The 24,535-nt window shown below is 42.5% G+C and overlaps 8 protein-coding genes across 8 annotated transcripts; 3 read left to right on the forward strand and 5 right to left on the reverse strand.

Annotated features, from left to right (window-relative positions):
- Window positions 1-45: 45 nt before the first annotated feature.
- Window positions 46-2,034, reverse strand: BCR41DRAFT_303117 (hypothetical protein; the record flags this gene model as incomplete). The annotated part of the gene is made up of 4 exons (XM_022020699.1): window positions 46-1,290; window positions 1,386-1,580; window positions 1,696-1,772; window positions 1,863-2,034. The coding sequence occupies 4 exons, from the start codon at window positions 2,032-2,034 to the stop codon at window positions 46-48; spliced, it is 1,689 nt and encodes a 562-aa protein (XP_021883036.1).
- Window positions 2,035-2,703: 669 nt separating this feature from the next.
- Window positions 2,704-3,801, forward strand: BCR41DRAFT_385228 (hypothetical protein). The gene is made up of 5 exons (XM_022027653.1): window positions 2,704-2,848; window positions 2,968-3,064; window positions 3,155-3,223; window positions 3,339-3,491; window positions 3,631-3,801. The coding sequence occupies exons 1-5, from the start codon at window positions 2,810-2,812 to the stop codon at window positions 3,702-3,704; spliced, it is 432 nt and encodes a 143-aa protein (XP_021883037.1). The 5' UTR covers window positions 2,704-2,809; the 3' UTR covers window positions 3,705-3,801.
- An 18-nt stretch (window positions 3,802-3,819) lies between these two features.
- BCR41DRAFT_20844 (sister chromatid cohesion protein Dcc1) lies at window positions 3,820-4,876 on the forward strand. The gene is made up of 3 exons (XM_022019941.1): window positions 3,820-4,038; window positions 4,133-4,457; window positions 4,587-4,876. Exons 1-3 carry the CDS (start codon window positions 3,890-3,892, stop codon window positions 4,692-4,694), a joined length of 582 nt encoding a protein of 193 aa, XP_021883038.1. The 5' UTR covers window positions 3,820-3,889; the 3' UTR covers window positions 4,695-4,876.
- A 926-nt stretch (window positions 4,877-5,802) lies between these two features.
- BCR41DRAFT_420725 (hypothetical protein) lies at window positions 5,803-11,056 on the reverse strand. Its single transcript, XM_022029932.1, has 4 exons — window positions 10,234-11,056; window positions 9,143-10,087; window positions 7,720-9,048; window positions 5,803-7,624 (listed from the first exon to the last, which is right to left on the reverse strand). Exons 1-4 carry the CDS (start codon window positions 10,726-10,728, stop codon window positions 5,822-5,824), a joined length of 4,572 nt encoding a protein of 1,523 aa, XP_021883039.1. The 5' UTR covers window positions 10,729-11,056; the 3' UTR covers window positions 5,803-5,821.
- A 1,409-nt stretch (window positions 11,057-12,465) lies between these two features.
- BCR41DRAFT_350021 (hypothetical protein) lies at window positions 12,466-14,580 on the forward strand. The gene has a single exon (XM_022023587.1). It carries the CDS (start codon window positions 12,642-12,644, stop codon window positions 14,523-14,525), a length of 1,884 nt encoding a protein of 627 aa, XP_021883040.1. The 5' UTR covers window positions 12,466-12,641; the 3' UTR covers window positions 14,526-14,580.
- An 8-nt stretch (window positions 14,581-14,588) lies between these two features.
- Window positions 14,589-16,032, reverse strand: BCR41DRAFT_320449 (hypothetical protein). Its single transcript, XM_022021396.1, has 3 exons — window positions 15,753-16,032; window positions 15,318-15,639; window positions 14,589-15,199 (listed from the first exon to the last, which is right to left on the reverse strand). Exons 1-3 carry the CDS (start codon window positions 15,919-15,921, stop codon window positions 14,656-14,658), a joined length of 1,035 nt encoding a protein of 344 aa, XP_021883041.1. The 5' UTR covers window positions 15,922-16,032; the 3' UTR covers window positions 14,589-14,655.
- A 2,341-nt stretch (window positions 16,033-18,373) lies between these two features.
- On the reverse strand, window positions 18,374-19,345 carry BCR41DRAFT_282659 (hypothetical protein; the record flags this gene model as incomplete). Its single annotated transcript, XM_022020247.1, has 1 exon — window positions 18,374-19,345. A coding segment is annotated over one exon (972 nt), but the record flags the coding sequence as incomplete, so codon positions are not given.
- A 1,803-nt stretch (window positions 19,346-21,148) lies between these two features.
- Window positions 21,149-22,034, reverse strand: BCR41DRAFT_385232 (hypothetical protein; the record flags this gene model as incomplete). Its single annotated transcript, XM_022027654.1, has 3 exons — window positions 21,149-21,256; window positions 21,324-21,891; window positions 21,973-22,034. 3 exons carry the CDS (start codon window positions 22,032-22,034, stop codon window positions 21,149-21,151), a joined length of 738 nt encoding a protein of 245 aa, XP_021883043.1.
- Between the last annotated feature and the right edge of the window lie 2,501 nt (window positions 22,035-24,535).

Here is a 24,535-nt window from a genome sequence, read left to right on the forward strand (position 1 = left end):
GAAAAGTATAAAGGGAAGCATGAAAGGAAGAAAGGGAAAATATGCTTACGTGTACGCATACTGGGGTCCGCCGCCGCCCTCTGGAACTGTCCAATCGATGTTTTGGCTAGGATCCTTGATATCACATGTCTTGCAGTGAATGCAGTTCTGAGAGTTGATTTGCAATCTCTTCGAGCCTTCAGGACCATTCTCGTTCTCCACAAACTCATATACACCAGCAGGGCAGAAGCGACCCTCGGGTCCATCAAAAATCTTCAAGTTACGCTGGACGGGAATGTCCTTGTCCTTGAGACGTAAATGCACGGGCTGGTTCTCGGCATGGTTTGTGCCAGTTCTGGAGACTGAGGTGAGCAGATCAAATGAGATGACGCCATCAGGCTTGGGGTATTCGATCTTCTTAGAACCCTTGGCTGTTCTCAGACGCTCATGGTCTGGCGTCGTATTGTGGAATGTCCATGGTGTTCTACCTTTGAGGAGGATTGTGTCTATACCAGAGTAGAGCACACCTCCGATATTTCCGAGGGGGCTATGGAAACTAGGTCTACAGTTGCGAATTTCATTCAATTCCTTCCAGATCCAGCTCTCCTTGACCTTCTTCTCAAAGTCCTCCAAGACGATGGGCTTGTCTGGAGAGTAGTCTTTGGAGGTAATAGCAGCGTAAGCAGACTCAGCAGCCAACATTCCGGATTTCATAGCAGTGTGTGTGCCCTTGATCTTAATCAAATTCAGGAATCCAGCTGTGCATCCGATCAAAGCTCCTCCAGGGAAGTAAAGCTTGGGAATTGACTGAAGTCCACCTTCGTTAAGGGCACGAGCAGCATAGGAGAGACATTCTCCTCCCTCAAGGAGATCTTTAACATATGGGTGATGCTTCCAGCGCTGGAACTCCTTGTAAGGGTGAAGATAGGGATTTTCATAGTCCAGGCCAACAACAAGACCCAAGCTGAGCATGTCATCGCCCATGTGATAAATAAAGGAACCACCATAAGTAGAATTGTCAATGGGCCAACCCAATCCGTGGACAACTGTGCCGGGCTTGGATTTGCTGGGATCGATCTTCCAGACCTCTTTTATGCCGATACCATATGTCTGAGGGTCACATTCATCACGCAGGTTGAACTGACGGAAGAGTTTCTTTGTCAAAGAACCGTGGCATCCTTCGGCAAAAAGCGTTACTTTGGCATGGAACTCCATACCGCGCTCAAAGTTATCCTTTGGTTGAAAATTCTTGTCCAATCCGACGTCGTTGGTTGCAACTCCTTTCACGCTTCCATCCTCGTTGTACAAGATCTACAATTGTAAAAGACAAATATTCATATCAGCATCTTGGATTTTTTTTTTGTACAAGCGTGGGAAAAAGTCGAGTCAAGATGTGTCATATTTACCTCGCTAGCAGCAAATCCAGGAAAAACTTCAACGCCAGCCTCCTCGGCTTGCTCACCTAACCACTTCACATAGTTGCTCAGAGATACAATGTAGTTGCCTTTATTATTCATCTGAGGTGGATGGGGCAAAGGGATAGCATAGTTCTTAGTGAAGAGCTTCATATGGTCACTGAGGGCTGGTTGGTTCAAAGGAGCCTGATTTGAAAATACAAATAAATATCGGACAAATGTTAATGATCGCTGTCTCATGCTCTCATGACCTCACAAGAGACACAGAATGATTAAAACTGTATTTTTAAAGTTAACTTACTCCCTTCTCTTTCCAGTCAGGGATCAATTCATCCAGAGCACGAGGTTCAAGAACAGCTCCAGAGACAGTATGGGCTCCTGTAAAAGAAAATAAAGTTGTTGAGTTTCAGGCGAGTTATGAACAGATCATAGAGAACAAACGATAATAGGCATAGCCGGATCTCTTACCAATCTCGCCAGCCTTCTCCAATAGGACCACACGGATTTCTTGACCTCCAGCACTTGCAAGCTGCTTCAGCTTGATGGCAGCACTGAGACCAGCTGGGCCTCCGCCGACGATGACTACATCGGTCTCATCAGCATAACGTTCAGCTTTAGTTGGATCTTCAGAGTCTTCCATAGTTTCCTCGTCGCTCAACCTTGGGAGGGATTGAGAAAAGGCGCGAATGGCAGTGTTGTTTGCGCGAGCATAATTGAAGGGAACCTTGTGCGTGATAGATGCACCTTGACGGCGTCCAATAGCAGAGGAAATAGTGACAAAAGTGCGTTTAGGAGTAGAGCTGGCCCTTGTGCCTGTCACAGCAGAGCGTGCAAAGGCTGAATTTAGGGCGCGAGAGGATCTACCCAGGGTGACAAGGGACGACATGATGAATGATCCTGGTCCTGATCCTGAGATGACAAGCTACTGAATGAGAGAAAGAGAGGAGGAAGAGAGGGGAGGGAATAGAGGTAAGAAAGGAAAAAAAGAGCGTGCGGAGAAAAAAGAAAGGAAAGGCAAGCTTTCTCCGAAGATTTATTTTTTTGACGTTTGTTCCGTGGGACGAAAATAACCACCAGTGATTTCTTATTGCAAATCCTTTCGTTCATTGGAGGACATGTCGCGAAAACACCGAGAAGTAAAGTTCATCGCGCGAGCTGCACCAGGTTGTTGTCAATTAGACCGCATTTAGGTGTTTTATACAGAATAAGTGCACACGTAAAGCTATCGACCATCTCTGGCATGTGATCCATGTTGTCAGCAGAACCTTAATGGTCAATCTCAATCCTGCATACTACGCGTCATTCTAACCTCATTCTTTTTCACACCACGTTCCCACGAACATTTCTTCTCTTTGTCTCTTTTCCATACAAATATTCTCTACACAAATAAGTTCCTTATTATCTTCTTCTTAACCATGTCTGTTACCAGAGTTGTTGAATCGCGTGTCATAGACGTATGAATACTCTCAAAAGAGGACTTACTTTGCTACGTTACAATATGAAGGAAAAAAAAAAAAAAAAAAAGATTTAACAAATGTGAGCAATTTATCTTCTGATTTTGGTATGTCTTTAGGCACCCATCGATATTGTGTGGCCTTTTGTTCGATCAGTCGAACTGAGTTTCTGGAGAGCTGTCAAGAGTGTTGAAGTAAAGGGGTCCGCCAGTGAAGGTATCTTATCACAATCTGGATATCCATTTCTTGTGAAGTTAATCTCTTGTCTAATCTATTTACTTTATTTTGCCTTCAATTAATTACAAGTGGGAAGCACCCGAAAGATCTCTTTTCATGATGGAGCCGTTCAGGAAGTCAAGATTGTCGAATTGTCTGGTAACTTTCAATAACGATTTCAAACAAAAAAAAAAAGAAAAAAAGAAAAAAAAACAGACATGACAAGAAGACAAATTAAAATATTTCTTCTGGTGTAATAATTTTATTGTTGTAGATCTCACTCACTCTGTGAGCTACGACTTCATCGAGGCTGAACCCGCAGTCGACTTTATGTCAGCTTTACATACTATCAGTCTCCGAAAAGTTACAGCAAATAATGCCACGTTCGTGGAGTGGTCTGCCGAATTTTCATCCGATGCACAACTTGGTAAAAGCCATTAAAGTCTCAATGATTTGACTGGCACTTTAATCATAGCATCACTATTCAAGACTGTGCTCACTAACATTCCTTTTTTTTTTTTTTTTTTTTTTTTTTTTTAAAAAAAAAAAAAAAAACAACGATGTAGCGGTGATTGAGGACAGCCGTTACAAGCGCCTGGAGGGTTTAGAAGACCTCGCCAAGGCTGTTGCAAAAAAATGAAATCGTTGTCCTTTTGATAACACAAGCACTATGCGCTTTTTTTTTTGAAATTTCATACGTACTTTTTGAATAAAAGAAAAACGTGCTATCTCATAATATTGGTGGCAAAGTCACTATTCAAACTGTAAACAAACAAGCATTTCTTTCAAAATGTAGTCCTGCTTGAACTTTCTCCCAAGGACGCCATGGCTAATCCATCAACACAACCGCCAAGCAATGCAACGACTACCAATATCATCTTTGGGCGGGATTTTGTACAATCTTCCTACGCCCTGCTAGAGGTCCCAAAGTCACTTGAAAATTATATTGACGAGCATGAAAGCAGGCTCGTAAGGTACCAAGAGCTATAGAACTCGTTGCATTGAAAAAAAAGCATGCCATCGATTCCCAGACCCCAAGAGTCTAAAAAGTGAATGCCTGCTTTATAGTTTCCAAGTGCGAGGCATAGAAAAGGATACAGCTGTGTTATGTACCCCAACACAAACTTTCAGTCTTCAACGAGCCCATACTTCCAATACGTTGATACCCATTGCACCTGTTATCGGCAGGAAACCTGAAAGCCATAATGATATGGATTTGGACGATCCATATCGTACGGACCGCCCCGATATTGAAGAGTCATCGTATGGCAAGCATGCGGTTCTGGATATGATGAATAGCGTCCTCGATTTGATACCCATTCCACCACGGCTGGATCGGCTAGCAGAGCTATTAGGGGAATGTCTCTTTGAAGGATGGGCACATGAACACGAGGTGAAAGTAATTATTACTTCTTGAATAGATCGATGTCAAAGACAAGAAAATAGAAGGTACATAACGCAAGCTCCAAACACACTGCTGACATACATATATACACTCGCTCTTTTACATTTAACATTACAGGGGCGTCTTTACACATGGAGGGAGTTACAATCGACTGTTCAGGCTAGTGATAAAGAAATTTTGCAATGGCTCAAGGATAAGCATGCTAAAGAAATTAATGGTACCTAGTTTTAAAAACTAAGTGATATGATATGTTTGAAGCAAAGACCTAAAGTAGAGTCGCCTCTAAAACTACAGTGATCATCTAAAATGGTTATTCAGGCTATTGGAGACTCTTCAGGCGACGATTCATGTACGACATCTTAACAGAAATCTTGGTATCCTTGAGCATCGAGGGTATGACACCAGATGCAGTCGATGCAAGAATGATTTGCAAGCAATTCGAGGAAAGTGAGACTGCCAAAGAGACTGGTATTGAGGCGTGGATGGTTGAACATTGTCTCGAAAGCTTTTCGGAAAACGAACAAGAGTCTAATTCTGGTATTTTGATGCAGCAGGAGCGGGGACAGAAGAGACATCTGATAAAATTGATATGCTTTTGAACCTCTTCCATAAAGCTACCGAAACTAATGGCCGGGTCACTTTGTTAATTTGTCTTTTAGGGATATATCGACTTTCAGCGGTGAAATTATGCACATTCATGGGAGTTCACCTACTATCCGCGATCGAAAGGGTAAAAAGAAAGGGATATGAAAGAAGCACTGACATGTCAGCCTAGTGTAAGAAAAACTTTGGTGACAATAACTGAACTGGATTTTTTAATATCATTTCGGACACTGGATAGGGTAAACGATGGAGGCTAGACGAGTTTATGACCATGTGGAAGAAAGCAGTACAGGATCTCTTCGAGCCAGATCTTGCTTATCTCGCTGTAAGTAATAATGTAGATTAAATAGCCTAGTATTGCTCTGAAACCTGATGTTTACTTTGTCGAACTTCTCCTGACATAGGGCGAGTGCTTTGTTGAGAACGAGCGTGGCCTTGAAAAAAAACAAACAATTACTTATATTCGATACTTCCCAAAGAGTCGCCTACCGAGCGATCCAGCAGGTCGATTCATGGCGTTATTTGAAATCAAGGAAAAATGGGGAGGTCAAGAGATTCGTCCATTCCTACGGGACCTTGTATTGGATGAGAAGAAGTTAGATGTGCTATTGCTAAAGCATGCGAGAAGTGTGAAGCAGCCTGGTGGAGGCGTTATCTATAGTAGTCGTGTCATTAAGTAATAAACATAAGCTTAGATAAATACATTAAGTCATCGTATTATTATTTGTTTCATGGTATTTGATTCTACATTATTCTTCTTTCATCTCAACAGCCTTTGCAGTCTCATCAACATTCTTTGGCTTAGTATCCATGGGGTCATCTGCCTCGCGTAATTTCTTTTCTTCCTTCTTCTCTTCGTCTCCCTCTTCCTCCTCCTCCTTTTTCTTCTCCTCTCCCTCTACCTCCCCCTCGTCTTTGCCGTCCTGTTTTTGCTTGGACATAAGCAAATCATCCAGCCTTTGCTGTAGGATTTTGACGGCCTTCATACCCTCTAGTGCAGCAAATTTACTTCCATTACGTGCTTTGGCGACTGTGTCTGTCTTCATCCTTTGGATGTAGTACTTCAAATAGTCAGTATTGGTCGTCTCGAGCATCTGTTCTAGAGTCGCATCGGACCCCAGACGTCCATCGACAGCTGATGAGGGAGTAGAAGATGAGGGTTTGACTGAGAGCTCCCCTTTCTCATTGGTTTCTTCCTCAGCCACTATCGCCAGCGATGTAGAGATGTTGGCGTTGCTAGAGACAGATGATGTGAGTTTGTTGACCTTGTATTTAGAGTACTTGTCAGGTACACTACTGCTCCTGCTTATTACGCTCTTCCTTCTTTGCATCGTATAATCCTCCTCGTCGTCATCATCCTCCATGTCATTAATGTTATTAATTTTACTAGGCGCCTGAATATTAGTAGCGACTGGTTTAGCTGGCGCGGTAGATATCGGGGTTGTTGTTGGTTCAACCTGCCCTGGTGCCTCAGTCTTTACTTTCCTAACTGTTGCTACTACAACTTCCTCTTCGCTACTTTCTTCATCATCTTCTAGGATCTCATCAGTATCTTCATCGCTTGAGGCCATTTCCAGTAAGACTTCCTGCCAGCGTGCTTCAAGAGCTTGAGCACGCTTCAGAGCGATGGCTGCAGATCGCTTGTCGCCTTTGTTCATGCGGCTCGTCGCGTATGTCTTCGCCTGCTGAACGTAAAGCCATAATTCTTCTGCACTTTCCAGCTTGAGTAATTGAGGGAGAGGTGTAGAAATGGGAAGTAGCTTGGGTTTGTTGCTTTTAGCCTTGGCTTTAGGCATTGGAGCAATAGGCACATCATTATCTTTCTGCTCCATTTCCATTTCTTCCACTTCGTCCTGTGTGCCCTTAGCTTCCTGCTTTGGCTTCTGAGTTTCCTGTTCAGCCGTTATCTCTACAATTACTGGAGCTTCAGTGGAGAGTTGTGGAGCTGGGGTTGAAGGTTCAGACAAGATGATGGGCATGGAGAGTATTTGTGTATTCAGTGTTAGATCATCGCTTGACTTGACTTGTTCTTCCGACAATAGTGACGACAAGCGCTGATCTTGCTCTAGGTCAGCCATGGAGAATGTACTGGAGACACGGTATAATGACGAAGTCTCCTTGCGTTTAGGATTCCACCAATGCTTTTTGGCCATCTGAGATGATGGCTCAGAGCCTCCTGATTTCGAAGACTGGAACGAAGCTCGCCGATTGATAGAGACGTCATCCAGAAGGATTGTGCTAGTGCTCAATGGGCGGTTCTCTAAGTTAGTGGTATCGAGGTCCAATACAGTGCTAGTGCGTGCCTTGACGGTATCCGAACGTCCGAGGCTGAAGATGCTTGAGCGGTTGGCCTTGGTGGACCCAAGTGGAGCCAAGACATCTTCTTCCAGTGGTTTCACATCCTTCTTGGCTTTTTTGACCTTCTCCTTCTTCAGACCCTTATTTGAGAGAACCCTCTCAAATGATTCTAACTGGCTCACCCATGAATCCCAGTTCTCGAGTGCTGCTTCTTCGTTTTCCTCCAAAGTATAATCCATGACCTCTTCCACGGGCTAGATGAGACCATCGTAGTAGACAGTTAGTATTGAACATTGATAAATTAATAGTAATTTGCCTTACATAACCTAGCAGACAAAGTAGTACTCACCAACACGAAACCGATAATTTCGCGGTCCTCGCTCACCTCCACTCTCTCCATGAGTGGACCTTCAACCTCTTCTTGGTATTCATAAGGGACGTATTCATCGCTATCTCTCTTCGTGTCCTTAGGTCGAACTGCCAAGGCCGCAGCCATTTCGATAGCTTTGCGATCCGTAACAGAAGCTTTTCGTTCAGTGCTATGAGCGCTTTGGTGAGTGTGTTGGCTGTACATGGATTTCGAGTCTTCATTCGTAAGGGTTTTGGTCAAAGCCCCGTTCGCTTGCTGTGACTCAATATCTTTGTTCTTCTTACTCTTAAAGATACTGAAGTGGCGGGACTTGGATCGCTTAAAAGTCTCTGTTTCAACAGACTTGGCTTCCGTAGCAATGGCTTCTTGTGCATCATGTGAAATGCTTTCGTTTGTTTCATCTTCAGTCTCCTTTAATTTTCCATCGGGTTCTTGGGGTGCAGGGCCCATTCCATCTTCACTCGCCCTATCAACAACCTTTGCTTCTACAGAAACATCTGCCTCCTCTATATGCTCAGTAATTGCATCCACTGTATCCGCTTCCGGAAGCTCATGGATGTGAGACTGAGATACCCCTTGCTTCTCCAAAGCATAAAGAGCTGATTGACCGGATGAAGGGGTACTGTCTTCCCTCAGATCGGAAAGGGGAATCACTTTGTCAAGTGAAGCAACGCTGCTCATAGGATGAAGCTTTCCCTTGCTTGGCTCGCGTGGTGACACGTTACCGAACATGGCTTCGTCCATAAGTTTTGCTACATGCTCGAGGCGGTCCTGATCCCTATCCACATTCTTCTCCTTATCTTTTTCTTTGTCCTTTTTCTTTAAGCCATACCATGTACGTTTTGATTTCGTTTTTTCTAGTGTATGACTGGTTTTTTGCGGTGAGGATACAGGCCTTGCCTCAATCTCACCTATATGCTCAGTAAAGGCGCTTCTAAATGGGGCCACAATATTGACATCAGCCGACTGCCGCTCATAGCCCTGACCTTGTTCAATATCCTCTAGCCCTTCTTCTTGCTGCCGCCCTTCTTCTTGCTCCTGTCCCTGCATCGCGTGTTCATGTTCTCCCTCATGCGCTCCTAGCGCCTCTTCTGTAACGCCTTCTTCGTCAAATGATTGTGGTTGCTGTCCTTCCTTTAAGAATGAAGAGCCTGGGATATTTTGATATATATTCTCGCCATCATCATTGTCTTCATTATTGTCATTAGTATCCTCATGATGTTTTGAAGTGTAGGCTTCGGCCTCTGAAGAATGTGAATTGATGCTTTTTTTCACTTTTTCGGTCGAAGAAATAGCTTCTTCAGTATTCTAGTTACATTGACAAAAACAAGGAACCGTCAGAAAGAATGGATTGCGACAAGTCCATGCGCTCATTCTAGCTCGTGAAAGCTCAGTTACTTACCTGATTCTCAGTAGCTTGTGCACGACCTTTTGTGTCTGCAATGTAGTATGGGTCGATATCTTCGTCATTATCATCAAAATATTGACCTTGCTCGTCATACTCATCATCATAATCTTCGTCTGGTGTGTTCGAAACGTACCAGTCCGCATAATTCCGTTGCGAATATGCATCAGTATGGTCTGCAGGGTCGACAAAGTATTGTGGCGATAGCTGCTGTTGGTGAGGAATGGAGAAGACAGGCTCTGTTTGAACAACATTTGGCTGCATTTTGTAATCCTTAGAAGTTTCGTTATTCGAAAACGATTTTGACTTCTTCTTTCCAAAGGGTCTCCACTTGGACGATTTAGTAGTCTGCTCCTGCTGTGATTGATTAGGTTCTGAAGATTGCTTCTTTTCAATCTGTTGTATAGGAGGGTTGCTCATGAAGATGGGCGAAACAACAACTGATGGAGGACTAGATACCTGTAGCGGAGGGGTGAAGGGTACAGTGTATGAATCAACGACTGCAGTAGTATGGCCATTATTAGAAGCGTATCCATTACTACCTTCATTGAAACTGATATGTTGGGAATTGAAGTCACCCCCATTGATATGTCCAAAGTTCGGAGCATGAGAAGCTGAGGACTGGGTTTTCGAACGCTTCTTTCCGAATAGGCGAAAGCCCTTTTCTTTTTCCACAGGATAGCCTCGTTGCTGTATATCGGCCTGTTGTGGTTGTTGAAGGTGGTATTGTTGATGCTGCTGCAGAGCGTGGGGCTGATATGCCTGCGGTTGGTACTGCTGGTATGGATACTGATGGGAGATTGAATAGTGGTGATCGTAGTCGCCCTCATGGTCCTGGTTTGTGGCGCCAGGATGAGATAAGGAAGCGGGGATAGGTGGTCCGTCAACTTTGTTCAATGCAGCCTCTTCCAATTGTCTGACTCTGTCGAGGTAGATTGCTTGCTATTATGCATTAAAAAAAAAGAAGGCGCAGGGGGTGTTAGAAAAATTTCTAGTGCCTGAATTTGCCAAAATGTTTCACTGCGCTGCATCATTTACATGGACGTGCGATTTTTCAAGGTTAATTCTCTCCACAAAAAAAAACTTACAATTGCAAGCATCGATTGCTTCTTCTTCTCACTGGAGCACATGGGAATGACTCGACCGAGATCATTGGCTGCTTGAGCATATAGATTTGCCGCCAATGCTGTCTCCTGTAACTCGTCTAGCTGAACAGCTTGCTGAGCTTTTACGAGAGCTGCATCAAAAATGCTTTTCCAATTGCCATCAGACCAAGTTTCTTGCTCTCGGACTGAGCGTGGGTGACTCAGAGGGCTTGGTCGAGGTGAGGAGAGTGAAGCTCTAGATGGATCATAAGGCAAAGGTCCACCAGGATAGATCAGTTGGCCTGAAGCGGTGACAGTAGGTTGTCCTGACTGTGACGAAAAGGACGAGTGCGACGAGTGACTAGTATTGCTGTAAGTGTGGGCATGGCCGCTAGTGTTGTTGTAGTAATCCTGTTGTGGAGGAGGGGGTGGAGGTCCTGTTGGCGGATTTGCCAGGGTAGCTGACCTCCTGTTCCTAGAGGAAGGCGCTGGTGTCATGAATTCTGTAATCGTTTGTTTACTTTTGTAATCTTTTGCAATGAGATTAGGCTTGGAGATGTCGAAGTAATGAGTGCTGTGGAAGATGAGGAAAATGTAAGTTGAAGAGTGGGGAGAGGAATTGTGAAAGAATGAAAGGAAAAGATTAGTGCGAAGGATAAAGAACGAGGAATGTTGTGTTGTCTTCACAAGTAAGGGCTTGGTTGAGGTGAGGATAGAAAAAGAAAGAATAAACAGCGATGAAGACACCTCAGCTGTTAACGTTGTTGACGGCGATGACGGCGATCATGGTTTGGCAGTGCAGTGGGATGCAGTGGGATGCCAGAAAAGAGGCCAGTGGAGCGGGTTCTCGCTTCACTTGCGTTCGGCTGCAATACACATGAGAAATAGTTGAGCATGGCTCTCTTTTTCTTTTGATAGTGTGTAATGTATTGTGTACAGGCGTTGTTTGTTTATGCTGGCTCTGATGTTTGCTTCCATTGTTTCTATTTCTCTGGCATTTCGATCCCAAGATGTTATTTGTGGAGACAACCTTATTTCACGAAGAAAGGTGCCCAGTCTGGCTCTCGTAAAGGAGGAGGAACTGCTCTTGATTGATAATTCATTCACAGCATACACATGTATTCACAAGTAATAACTCCATTATCGGGCGCTATTCTTTACAGTTTTGGCTCTTTTTTGTCATCCTTTCATGTGTGATTTAGTCTTGTGTAGAAACAGGTTGCAGGGACAAGTAAATAAATATCGATGGGAATTATCTTTACGCAATATCCTAATATGTCCAAAGTAACAGAAACACTGCTACAAAGAAAAGAACATCCTTGCCACTGTTCACAAGCTAAATAAGCATCAAAGAGTCATAGTTTATCCTATGCGTTGATTGTAGACTGGGCTATTCGTGCCCCATATTAACCACATTCATGTCCTTGAACAATAGTAAATATTTTTGTGGCGCTCAAACTGACTTACTGAATACTGAATACTGAATACAAATTTGGCGCCACCTTCGCTCTTGTTCCTGGGTCTGTGCACATGATCAATTGTCCACAAGCAGGCATTTAGCTCTACTTGCTTACTTGTCACTTTATATCTTGTTTTTATTATGTATAAGTTTTTATGACTTCACTAAACTCACATTATATCAATACCTCATTTTATAGCTTTACGAGCAATGTAATCACCCGAACAGCACTGCTTATCCTCCGAGGATTCATTATCGAGTCTGTTTGTACATTTCGTTTGTTGTGTATAAGAGAAATTAATGAATTCATGCACTGACGCACAAACCATGAACATGAATGAAATCTGTAATGTATTCATGTGGAGTCCTTATAGTCCTTGACGTTTTCTGTACTGTAATTGTCTGTTGTGGTGACTCCTGCAATTATCTGTAAATATATAAGCATCGCGTTATGACCCTTTTATTTTTCATATTCTTTTGCTTCCTAATATCTAGATCTGTATTATGATAGATCTTGCCAAATCGACTAGTAGTTGCAAAGATCACAGTCTGGTTCCCATTATCAATCAATATCATATAAAATGAATACCGCTGTCTTTCTGGAGCTATCAACCGATATCCCCACAGGCCTGTGGATCTTGCCAGCATTGCGGCGGTAGGACCATAGCACTGTCTTCTTTATGACTTTAACCGAATGGCTATAATACCGAAATCAATGAAAGGGCTAGACCAGATATAATCTTCTGCGGATCTTCCATCTCTATGCTTAATTGCATCCCTTTTCTCCTATTGAATAGTACAGTGTCACAAAGTCGAAGCCTCACCTCGCCCTTACTCATGTACCGTCAGCAATGAGGCAATGAGAGCTTCTGCGTGAGGTTTTTTTTATTCACCTCATTCCTTCCTTCCCTCCATTGCCCCATTATTTTTCATTCCAATACTTCTTTCGTCCATGGTCTGGCTAATTCATGTTCTTAAAACGCCACAAAGCAACACCTCTTCTTCCAATGCGACTTTAAAACTAGCAGGTGTCACAACCAAACACAAGCATGTACGCCAACGCTCGTTTCGATTACTCGACATTCCTGAAATCCTTGAAATCATCATAGGTCTTCTCAGTTTTGGGGACCGCCGTGTAATGCGACTCGTGTCTAGGCAATGTTATATCGTTAGTCGCCGCTTCCTGACTATCCGGGCTGTGTGGACGGAGGCTCCTGTCCCTGCAAGCCCACATCACGCACATGTTCTCCGATGGCTCTCCAGTTTGGATGCGCTCAGCTATGTCTCAGAGCAGACAGATGATCACGAATCAACGTTCAGCCATAACGCTTGGTTTCACTTACGCAACCATATCCAGTCGGGGCTTGCCTTCAATCTAGAGGAGCTTATTTTGAAAGGACCCATTGATGTGCAAGGCAGGATACTTCCTCTATTACCATTCATGGCCTCCTTAAGGACAATTCGGCTACAAGGAGTTTATTCTGATTCATACACGATTCCAATGTTCCTCAATGAGTGCCCAAGACTCGAGGAATTGACTATTGAGCCAGATTCTAAGCAGTGGACTGCAGGAGTCACGCCTGTAGTGAAATCATGGACGATGCATAGGCCATACAAACTAAGGGTCTTGTCAGTGCAACAAATATCCATGACACAGCACGCTATCAGGAACGTTATTGAGTGTTGCCCTAACCTTCGTAGTATCTCATTGATCGGTGTCTCCTGTACGTCCCCAACCAGCGGCGGTCATTTACTTGAAGAGGGATTAATTGCACACATTGCGCGGTGGTGCCCAGAGCTCCACCATCTGCAAATTTCCACTACTCAAGATCAGCAAGACAGCATTTCACAGCTCGCACAGTTCAGACATATCACCTCGCTCGGAATGCCTGGCAGACTCATCTGTCCTCACTTTTTTACAGTTGTCAGATCGTATCCAAATGCATTGACGGTTTTAACCATTACTGGGAGTTGTGGATTTTCACCCGAAATAACAGAGGGCCTTCACAGCTACCTCTGTAAAGCACTTCATCTAAAGCATCTAGAAGCTCCTGATATCAAATTCAATGAAATGCTTTTGTTTCATACAGATATCAACAACTCAGAGAGCGTATGGGCATGCCGAGATCTTCGTTCACTTAAGATCTCCTTCCAGCCCAATCATGGAGAACAGTACTTTAACATTGTTCAGCGCTCTAGAATGATCTATGGCTATATTTCTCAGGTGTGTCCTCAACTTCGACACCTAGCGATCACACGAGAATGGATTGATTGTTCGCTTGAGGGTGGCCTATGCTTGCTCACTGGACTGGAAAGCCTGATAAGTCTGGAGGTCACTACTACTACTATGAGTGTTTTGCATGCTTGGGATTTCAGTTGGATGGATAATGATCCTACAGTGCTACATAAAATGATTCATAAGATGTCGTCCAATGAATCGAAGTTACTGAAAAGCCTGAGAGCAAAATATGAGTGGTTAGGATATGGAGATTGCCGCTTTGTGGACCCTCAACGACTGGAGCGACTAGGGCTTTTAGTTCCAGCTTTAGCAACAACCAATGTGTTTCAAGGTCCACAAGGATACAAACTGATGGGGCCTTTGAGAAATCGACGCAAGAGGTCCACTAGTTCAGCCAGCTCAGCCAGCTCAGCCAGTAATGACAGCCGATTGTTCAACACTAGCAAGGCTGAGCCTTCAGGTCACCTTGTTCGTTGGCCATTCCTGAAGCGTTTCATCATCAACCTCTCGGTGGATCGACGCGGTCAGGCCTCAGGCATTCAGGCATTAGTTAGGAAATTACGACCTGATATTGAGTGCAAGATTGGAGAACCCTGATGTCAATTATGGATCACCACCAAAATGTAATAAAAGCATACCCCACTCAATTCGGAGTAAAAGCCGCAGGTTATATTACTTTAAAGAAGTGTTGCTGTTCTACTATATTTAAGCTTGTATGATTCTGTTTCTATGCGTCAGCAACTTGAACATTCACCTTTCCAACAAAGGCTCCATTCAAAAAGTCGACATATGTTTCACCAATTTTGTCGACGCCATGTTTGAGGACAGCGTCTTTGTACTTGACTTCACCGTTGGCCACCAGAGGTGTCAGCTCCTCAAGAAACTTTCCAAATCTCTCATAGTGACTAAAGACAAGGTAGCCTTCATAACGGAGTTCCTTAAAGAGGATGTTGATCAGGTTCTTAGGCGCATAAGGCTCAGTATTCTGATGATATGCCAAGGCTCCGACTGCTAGGACACGACCGCGTGGGTTAAGCAAGTCTAATACGATCTCAGTAGTGTCGTCTCCAACAAGATCGTAATAGATATCCAGTCCAGCTTCACCTACTGCCTCCGTTAAGGCTTTACGTTTGTCCTGGGTCTTGTAGTTGAATGCAGCATCAAAGCCGAGCTCATCCTTGAGGAATGTAACCTTTTCATCCGAGCCAGCAGATCCAATTACGCGAAGGCCTTTTCTCTTGGCCAATTGGCCAGCCAACTGTCCCAGAGTTCTGTGGAAAAAAAAAAAAAAAAAAAAAAAAAAAAAAAAACAGCAATAGTTTAGATGCAATGTTTGAGAGGTTGCAAATCTGTTAATTAAAGGCCCATCATTTCCAATTTAGCTTTTACCCTGCGGCACTAGAGATATAAATGGTCTCTCCAGCCTTGAGGTCACCACGCAAGTTGAGTGAATCCCAAACAGTGAAGCCAGGAATACCCAGGACGCCGGTGTAAGCTGAAAGGGGCACCTTGGAGTCAACCGCATTATCCAAGACATTAAGATCGTTAATGTATTCAGGTTCATAAACATGTGTGTATTCTTCCCAGTGAGAAGGAGAATGAACTAAGGCACCGACAGGAAACTTTGGGTTCTTGGAATCAACCACTTTTGCTATCGCAAATCCAACCACCCTTGATTCCTTCTTGTCATTGCTGAAGTCATGACGGATATCTAGTTTCGATAGCCATACAATGCCAATAAAGAAAAATATAGGGCCTTATTCTTTTTTTTTTTTTTTTTTTTTTTTTTTTTTTAATAAAATAAATAAGTATGGCTCTACTTACAAGGATCCAAGGAAAAGATGAGATTCTTAACAAAGACCTCATTGTCTTTAAGGACAGGTGCAGGCTCAGTGACAGTTACAGAGCGAAAATGGCTTTTATTAGGTGTGACTCCTTCAGGGATCTTTGAGATGAGGATACGATCTTGGGTGATTTCTTTGGAGAAAGTCATCTTTCTTTCTTCTTTGATGTTGATGGTGTTGTTGTTGTTGTTGTTGTTGTTGTTTTTTTGGAGAGAGGGAAGGGAGTTTGGCAGTGATAGTGTTGGGTTGTTTTCGGTTCCTTGAGGTAATGTGGTCTCTTGTTAATTGTAGAATGACCTTTTTATACATTTTTTTTTAAAAGAATATTAATAATCATTATGCGGTGAATCTAGAGTCTGTAGCCTCGGCCAACTGAAAGTCGATCGATCGTTTACACATTCACAGCTTATTTCATACGTTGAGATGGATTTGACGCGACGCGTAATTTCACCATGTATAAATCAAGAGTAGTACAAGCTGATTATAAATCAAAGATGAATGCCAAATCTATTTGTTCTATTTCATTCGTCATTATCGAGGTAGCACCAGTGCTCCGATTCAATCTGAAACTTTATCAATTATAATATTTCAGATTAAAAAAATACGAGCCGGAGACCTTGCCTCGTAAAAAAATTTAATGCTTTATTTTATGAGAACAATACAATAGGTTATCTTTATCGTACAAAATAGAATATAAAGTAAAATATAAAATAAAATACAAAGTAAAATACAAATAAAATACAAAAATAAGTGCTACAGCCAAGAGAAGAACATCTGGCAAAATAATGTCAGATAGAATAACAATGGAGATGAGCTGAAAGTCGACGTGAATGACTTGGAGATGAAGAAGCGACAGAATACCTGAAGGCCAAAGATATTGTGACTACAAAGCACGCTTGAAGACAATGTTTCGGGTGTATATCCCAGACTTACCTTCTTAAGATTGTTTGGGTCAGTACTCAGTACACCGTGATAAAGCAACGTAGAGATGGCCATGGCGAAGGCTGGCTTGATTGAAAAATTGGCGTCTGCATAACATAACTGGAGAAGAGCGGTCATCAATCGTTGTAAGCGGTATGCAGAGAATGAAAACACGCTCTCCTTGATATTGCCCATTGATAATCTCAGTCTGAATTATTCTTGTGCCTAACGCGCGCACAATCGTCCCACAGATGACAACCGGAAGTACCTGTCTGAAGACGCTTCCAAATACAAACACCTTACCACCGAGTGGAATATCCTGTCCCATAATACCTCGAAGTAGCCTGTCTACAGCCTCAACCCAATGCTTATGCTGCAAAGGAGCCTCATCCCAGAAGACGACGTCAGCATCACGTATCCTTACCGCAGTATCTTGCCACATACCAAGATTACAGAGAACGTGGAGTGGGCTGTATGGCCGTTATGAAGAATGAGAGAGGCAATCCCTGATGATGCGACAGCAATCACGCTTAGTTTATGTTGGCCAGTGAGACAACCAATGAGTGTGTTGTATAAAAATGATTTGCCTGTTCCTCCTGGGCCATCAATGAAAAAAAAGTCTCTCATGAACCTCACCTTTGGCTGCCTTAATGATGTGTCCGAAGGCTATCCTTTGGTCCAAGTTCAAGTGTACCACGTTATTGAGAGCCTCTTGTTCAAATTCCCATTGCCTCTACGTGTCATCAATCTGATCTTCCTTCTGTAGGGCATTTTCAATTCCTTGAGGCATCTCTGGAAAGTTGGCCAGGCAGAACCCAATCCTTCATTTAGATTGTAAAGTGCCGAACTCTTAGCTTGTTCCTCTGTAATACCCTCCGCAGTAGCAGTTGCCTCTCCCTGGAGCCCTCTGCATGTATGAAGGAAGTTTTCTGACAGATCCCTTGCAAAGCGAGTCCACAAAGCCAGTGTATCAGAGAGACTGCAGTTGATCATCATAATAGCAAACAGGTGTCGCAGTATCCTCGGTGGCTATATATGGATGCTTCTTCTAAGCAACGACCCCATTATTCATCATCCTCGAGAAAGCCGCGAGCAAGAGCAGCTGAGTAGAATGTATCAAAGGCCTGGTTGACTTCAGGCACTGTGCGGAGCTCAGCAAAATCCTTTGATCCTTTGACATGCATAAGCAGCAGCCGAAGACAGTACCGCTCGTGCTCTTTTGGCTGGACAAAATAGATTCTAGAGAGAAAATTCGTGCTATTGGCCCTGGCTTTCTCTTTCCATCTTCTACTGCGCTTGTCCCAGGTGTAGTGGTAAGGTATATCAGGGTACAAATAGTATCCCGGTACCTTTATATTGCTTGCGGTGTCTGCATCGGCCGCATTTGCGACTTCTGCCCTCGAAATTTCTTTCTCAAAGTCACTATTGAGCTTGAACCATGCCATGAACTGCGAGTCTTGGGCACAGGAGATGATCTGCTCGAGGTTAGCATCAGGGCCAGACCACTTGCTGCTGATCCTCTACATTATTGCGAATGGCTTTGCTTTCCGCGTCTTGGCCACCAAAGAGCTCTAAAAAGCGGTGTGGAATACTCTGCAGATGAGGGACTTAGATTTGACCCCTACTGTAGACAACACACTGACTGCAATCTGCTCCTTTTTCTGAGCTGTAGTTACTCACAAGAGTGAAGATGCTGTAAGGCTGCATTAAGTGACTTGGAGTTAATGGACCCCATGCTCGACAGAGGAGGTATGATTGTAGCTTGACAAATTTGCTTCGAATTTGACGGATTTGCTCTACTTTATTTTCGCGCTCGCTGTACCAAACATCCTTGTCACTTGCAATTTCCATTGCTCGATCGATGGATTCCTGATCAAGGTAAATCCTTGTGTTGAAAGAGCTCCTTTCATCTTCTACCAAGAAAGAGAGAGTTTTGCCGCCTACTGATGGTTTCTCTTTTTGGTCAATGCGGATTGATGATGTGACAAGGGCGTTCATTGTGTGAGTTCCGATTACCAACCTCTCACCATCGTTGGAATGCATTGTTGTTGGATACACGTCCACATATCGGTGCTCGTGGCTTCCTGGAGTTGATGTTTTAGTGGCGATCCCTTTTGAGACCTGGAACGGTTCACAATGAACATAGACATGCTTTTTTCGTCCATACACTTCGATGCAATTTACTAAGATGGCATGGGGATTGCTAGTTGTGGTTTTCACTAGTATGCATCCTGCAAGGATTTTTGCACATGCACATCTCCGTGCCGTATTCTCTAAAGCCCAGTCTTCATTCAGAAATTGACTTACTTTCTTGTCCAGCTCGACGTATTTTCTCTGTTCAAGAATTGAAGCGTATGGTGAACTCTGAAATACTTCTGGTGCTGGAGTAGGTTGGCATTTGGAACATTGTACATCGGCAGAAATATTGTCGAATAATGCTGTTTCGGTGGAAATAGAAAAGGGTCCTTTGAAAGAGAGTCGCTCCAGTTTCTTCACATGTGCAAAAAGAATCTCTTCATCCCCTTGATTGTTTTTTGCAACTATGGGAGCTGCCTCTAATAATTCAACAAAGAGCAATGCTTTTTTCTTTTCAGCTTGCGAGCTATGGCTTTGCTCTGATACTTCCAATGCTAGCTCCCTGAAGGAACGTTTTTTTTGGTCGTTTGTTGCTGTAGACGAGTTCTCCCAATGAGAGCTTGGCAGGCGAAGAAGGTGAAGCTGAACTTAGTGGCTTAGTTGAAGGAGCAGTGAGACTCTTGATTCTTGTTCAAGTTGTGGTTGCCTTTGCTCCTCAATGCCTTCCATTGCTGAACCGTTTGGATGATCATGCAAAGGTGCTGGATCAGGACCATGGTTGATGCCTTCTTTTGCTGTAGCATTGGGGTGATCATGCAAAGGTGTCTGATCAGGAGCGTTGTTGATGATTTCCAATTGGATCAGCTTACAGATGTTTTTGGAAATGTGCTCCTTGATTCCTTTCCTCCTTTTAATTGTAAAAAGGACACGAAAATAGCCCATTCAGACGAGACACCTGCAAGCTTTCGTTGACACCAAAAGAATTGGAAAGTGTAACATTAATACTCTCCTTGTGATAGTCGTCATTGTGTCTCTTTAGTTGTATTCTTTTTTTGAAGACCTTTGGGCAAATTTTACAGCTCCAGGAACGTGAAACGGGTTCGAGTTGCTCCATGTTTCTAAAGCGATTACTCCAACGAAATTAAAGAAAGGAGGATTGGGTGAGTGAAACATTACAGCTGCAAAAAAAAAGGGCGGATTGTGGAAATTAAGCTGCACAAAAAGAAAAATAGGGCGGATAGTGGAATTTCGAAAAACAGGATGGTTGAAAAAAAGAGAGCAGGCGGATCCAAAAAAAAAAACGAGGGAGCAGGTTCTGGAACAAATAAAAAACAGAAAAGAGCGGGTTCGAGAAGAAAAAACATTTTTGGTGCTTATCCCCATCCCGACCAAGACAACGCACAATGTCAACTCTTTTGCGTTCCCAGGGAGATTCAAAGCTTCTCTCGGTGGCAAAAAGGCAAGAAGGGCAAGAAAACTTACAGGAAATGAGCCGCAGCAGCACTGGAAAGCAGGGAGGGAAAATAAGATGAAAGAGTGAGAAAAGAATGAGCTGATGAAAGAAGGTGACGAATGTGAATATGAATGTGAATGAGAGTGCGAATGTGAATATGAATGTAAATGAGAGTGCGAATGTGAATGTGTGTAGAAGAAAAGAAAAACGGTGAGAGCAAACTGAAAAAATATGAAATGAAATGGCCCCTGAAAAATGGTCTGTGCGGGACAAATGTATAAATAACCAACAAAATTAAAATAGAAAGCCTAGCGCCCAGCGCATTTGTTGACACCAATAGCGGGAATATAGAACCCGAGACCAGGGAGTCATGTAAATCAGAGTAACTACATCAATCGAAAGCCCTGACTCCTGATTGGTATAGGTTCCAAGGCGTTAGAACCTGGGACCAGGGTATAATTACGTAAAATTAAATTCTAAAATATAAATGTTGGTCTGTGCTTTGGTAAAATACACTATGATACTGGGGCCGATTTTTATATCACTGGAGAGGGGATCCCGAGCTCTCACAGCTTGTCAAATATCATGATGAAGTACCAAGAACTCGGCTTGCAAAAATAAAAAAAAGTGAAAACCTCTCCAAATTAAAAATTATTTTGGCAAAAGGTTCTAGAAAAGTTATTGGTCACCTTTGTGACGACAGTGGTTTGGCTATGCCAGTCAAGCATTCATCGCAACGTTGCCTTTTGATCCTTTTAAATGTTCTCCCCATCATCCATGTAATAGCAGGATTCTAGCGCCCCAGCATTGTATTAATATATACTTAAGGGTAATATATTCTTTATTCGATATATTTGTTCACTTATTTCATTGCAGTGGTTTGTTATATTCAATGTATTATATCAATGTTTTCACTGAATGGAATCTTACTCGGGGCAAATAATATCTTTTTTGATAAAATTCTGGAGGTTGGCAGAGTCATAAACCTCTGGGTTAATTTCTTCAATTTGTTCTTGAAATTGTTGTAACAATGCCTATAATTTCGAGAAGTTGTGTTAGGATTTATGGTTATGAAACAGAAATAAAAACTTTGTTGATTACATTGTATTCATTACTTTCCTTTGAATGCATGAATATTGATATAATGTTGCTTATTCCTGACATATCTGCTGTGGAGCGAGGAAGGAATCCTTCAGCAGCTTTGTAAAGAATGTAAATTCCCAAATCTGGATCCATTGTCATTGTAAAAATCTCGAGCTGGAATCCAAAGACTTGAATTAATATCACCATCGGTCTGGGGACTCCTTTGATTATCTGTGAATTGATCTCATCCTTGGCCATTCTAACTAATTTCCAGAAATCATGAATTTTGATTATTTTACGACGATCCTTCTCTGGAGGCTTGACTTCACCAAAAAGGCCAACAATTTCTGAATTAGAAATGCTTGACAAAGTTGGGCATGGAATCTCGATGAAAAAATCTGATCTAACGCCATGGTCATGTTCTGATTTCGTTGAATTGCCAGAATCATGTTCAATATTATATGATATAGGAAATCTGCTTCTTTGGCCAAAAAGAAGGTCAAGATAACATTGGAGATGGGTCAAGATAAAACCAGTTTCACCATATTCCTCTTCAGGCTTGAATTTTAATGGAAGAATCGTGGTTCTATCCAAATAATGATATAAAGTTAACGTTGATTAAAATGGTAAACTTTACAATACAATTTAGAATAAGTATGCTACTTACAATCGCTCAAGCATGCGCACTGCTTGCTTCCTCTCCAAGCTTCCTCCATAGAGCTCGTGCATATAATCCAGCATCTGCTCATCTGTTAAACGGCTATTCACCTTCGTCTGAACATTAAAACATAGCAACTGTAGGTCGGAATCCGGTTTGGGTGAATATGTTGAACTCAAATTATCCAGGTACTGCATTTGTTGTGTTTGGACCTTACTCAAAGAAGTATTGTCAGTCCACCAAATGCCATTTAAAGACCTAGAATTGTATTGTAAGCTAGTTATCCTTCTAAATATCTTAATTATCCAATTATATTACAATTGTAGCAAAAATACTTACAAAGCTTCTGGAAGCAATGACGATATATCATGATAAGGAACAACACGTTTGCGCGAAGTAATTTGAAATGTTCTAAAGGCAGTTTTCAAACTTGAAGTTGGAGAAGATGGGGATGGATTGGGTATGTCGAGCCATTCATCATCATCATCAGTAAGAAGCTCCTTATAGATTATCCTAAATGAATTCTTTTTTCGTTTTGTTGATCTTGTGGAGTCTGCTGATCTTGTTGAATGTTCTCGAGTAAGTCTGGATATTTTTGATGTAGATGATTGATTTGATTGACTAGATTCTGTGGATTCTATGGTGCGTGCCAAAACTGATGCAATAATTTGCATTTTTTAACATTCATTCCTCATTCTCCTTTTCCTTTCTAATGATCTTCCCTACCATCACCGCTTCTCATTCTCATTTGTCTCACCTTCGTAGACTGTCATCGCTGTTCTCATCAATGACACAATTAGCGAATAATCGCCATTTGTATAGTCATGTCTCATTGCATCAGTTTTGGTAAAAAGTACATGTCAGGTTTGTCCATCCCTTACTTCTTTCTTATTCTTTATTCTTTCTTTATAGCACCATCACCACTGATACACCAAGCGACACTCTACATATCTGCCATATCTTTATCATAACATGAAATCATTATCCAAATCAACTATCCAAAATGCAACTGCTCTACTTCATCAGGGAAAGTCTTCCAGAGAAGTGTCAAAGAGTTTAGGGATATCTGTTACCTCAGCTCAAAGGATTAGGAAAAGAGGCAAAGAAAGTATTCCAGTGCTGAGAGGGGGCCGACCCTGCAAAGTTACTAAGAAAACGAAACAGCTTTTATCAAGATTTTTTGACATGGGTGTATTGGAGACCCTAAAAGATGGCCAACAACTTGTTCAATTGAGGGAAGGAGTGCAGGTTAGTAAATCGAGCATCAGGAGGTTCCTTATGCAGGATGATATGGGGGCATATGTAAAACAGAAGCAGCCTGATCTGACGAAGAAGCAAATCTATGCTCGATATAATTTTGCAAAGGATCACTTGGACTGGACTCTAGAAGACTGGAAGAACGTCATGTTCTCAGATGAGACCATCTTTAGCAGAGTTGGGTCCTGCGGAAGAAAGTACTACTACAAGCATCGATGGGATAAAACTCTACGAGCACATCATATCAAAAAGACAAGGCAAGGCGGTGGAGGCAAAATGATGTTCTGGGGTTGTATAACTTACTACGGACCAGGCGATGGCTGCTGGCTCCAAGAGAAGGTGGATTCGGTAACATACGTCGACGTTCTCAAGGATTATATCTTTAAGTCCAGGGATTACTACTTGATGGATAAGGACAAATTTATATTTCAGCAGGACAATGCTAGGATTCATACCGGAAGAATAGCAATGCCCTATATCCAAAAGTCTAAGATACCTCTCATGGAATGGCCAGCAAACTCTCCTGACATCAACCCAATAGAAAACATATGGGCATACATGAAGGTGCAGTTGGATCATTATCCAGACAAGGCAAAGAATATGGAGGATCTCTGGGAGAGAGTCCAAGACGTATGGACACATATCCCTCCTGAATTCTTACACAAACTATACTGCGGTATGCCGAAGAGGATGAGGGAGTTATATAAGGCTAAAGGAGGGAACATCGTTAGGGGAAAGGAGAAGTAACAGGAATAAATAAAAACAAGAAGTTGTTAATTGCCATAATAGATGCAATGAGATGCTGAAAGCAAATTGCAATTAAATGCTAATTAGGCCACTGATGGCGATGACGATGAGACTCCATGGAGGTGAGACAAATGAGAATGAGAAACGGTGGTGGCAGGGAAGATCATAAAGAGGAAGAAGGAGAATGAGGAATGAATGTTGAAAAATGCAATTTATTGCATCAGTTTTGGCACGCACTATATAACAACAGAGCCCGTTCCAGTTCCAATGACAGTGGAAGCTGAAGTTCCTAAACCAGGTTCTTGAACCAATAATATTACTATTAACTATCACATAATAAATAACTAAAAGGACTAAACACATTATAATTACCTATACCATCAACACCATCATCACCGGCTGTTGCCCAACAAACAACCATCCTTCTTGTCATCACCAGTGCATTGGCGGCATAATCCCTCCATTCTGAGGAATCACAAAACTTAAGCTGAGCCATATATTCATTCCACTCTCTAGCAACTTCACTGGCATTTTGAAGTGCAAAAGAACTACGAAAGATAACGTATTT

This window comes from Lobosporangium transversale, assembly GCF_002105155.1.
Source record: "Lobosporangium transversale strain NRRL 3116 chromosome Unknown BCR41scaffold_11, whole genome shotgun sequence".
In the NCBI taxonomy this organism is placed as follows: Eukaryota; Fungi; Mortierellomycota; class Mortierellomycetes; order Mortierellales; family Mortierellaceae; genus Lobosporangium; species Lobosporangium transversale.

Excerpts from the sequence above, each read along its gene's own strand:
- BCR41DRAFT_20844 (XM_022019941.1), top strand. The coding sequence starts at position 3,890 with ATGGCTAATCCATCAACACAACCGCCAAGCAATGCAACGACTACCAAT. Across the intron at positions 4,039-4,132 it reads CATGAAAGCAGGCTCGTAAG|TTTCCAAGTGCGAGGCATAG; the intron begins GTACCAAGAGCT and ends CCTGCTTTATAG. Across the intron at positions 4,458-4,586 it reads GATGGGCACATGAACACGAG|GGGCGTCTTTACACATGGAG; the intron begins GTGAAAGTAATT and ends TTAACATTACAG.
- BCR41DRAFT_420725 (XM_022029932.1), bottom strand. The coding sequence starts at position 10,728 with ATGACACCAGCGCCTTCCTCTAGGAACAGGAGGTCAGCTACCCTGGCA. Across the intron at positions 10,088-10,233 it reads AGCAATCGATGCTTGCAATT|CAAGCAATCTACCTCGACAG; the intron begins GTAAGTTTTTTT and ends AATGCATAATAG. Across the intron at positions 9,049-9,142 it reads CACAAGCTACTGAGAATCAG|AATACTGAAGAAGCTATTTC; the intron begins GTAAGTAACTGA and ends CAATGTAACTAG.
- BCR41DRAFT_320449 (XM_022021396.1), bottom strand. The coding sequence starts at position 15,921 with ATGACTTTCTCCAAAGAAATCACCCAAGATCGTATCCTCATCTCAAAG. Across the intron at positions 15,640-15,752 it reads CATCTTTTCCTTGGATCCTT|ATATCCGTCATGACTTCAGC; the intron begins GTAAGTAGAGCC and ends TATCGAAACTAG. Across the intron at positions 15,200-15,317 it reads TATATCTCTAGTGCCGCAGG|AACTCTGGGACAGTTGGCTG; the intron begins GTAAAAGCTAAA and ends TTTTTTCCACAG.
- BCR41DRAFT_350021 (XM_022023587.1), top strand. The coding sequence starts at position 12,642 with ATGGTCTGGCTAATTCATGTTCTTAAAACGCCACAAAGCAACACCTCT.
- BCR41DRAFT_385228 (XM_022027653.1), top strand. The coding sequence starts at position 2,810 with ATGTCTGTTACCAGAGTTGTTGAATCGCGTGTCATAGAC. Across the intron at positions 2,849-2,967 it reads TTGAATCGCGTGTCATAGAC|GCACCCATCGATATTGTGTG; the intron begins GTATGAATACTC and ends GTATGTCTTTAG. Across the intron at positions 3,224-3,338 it reads CAAGATTGTCGAATTGTCTG|ATCTCACTCACTCTGTGAGC; the intron begins GTAACTTTCAAT and ends TTATTGTTGTAG.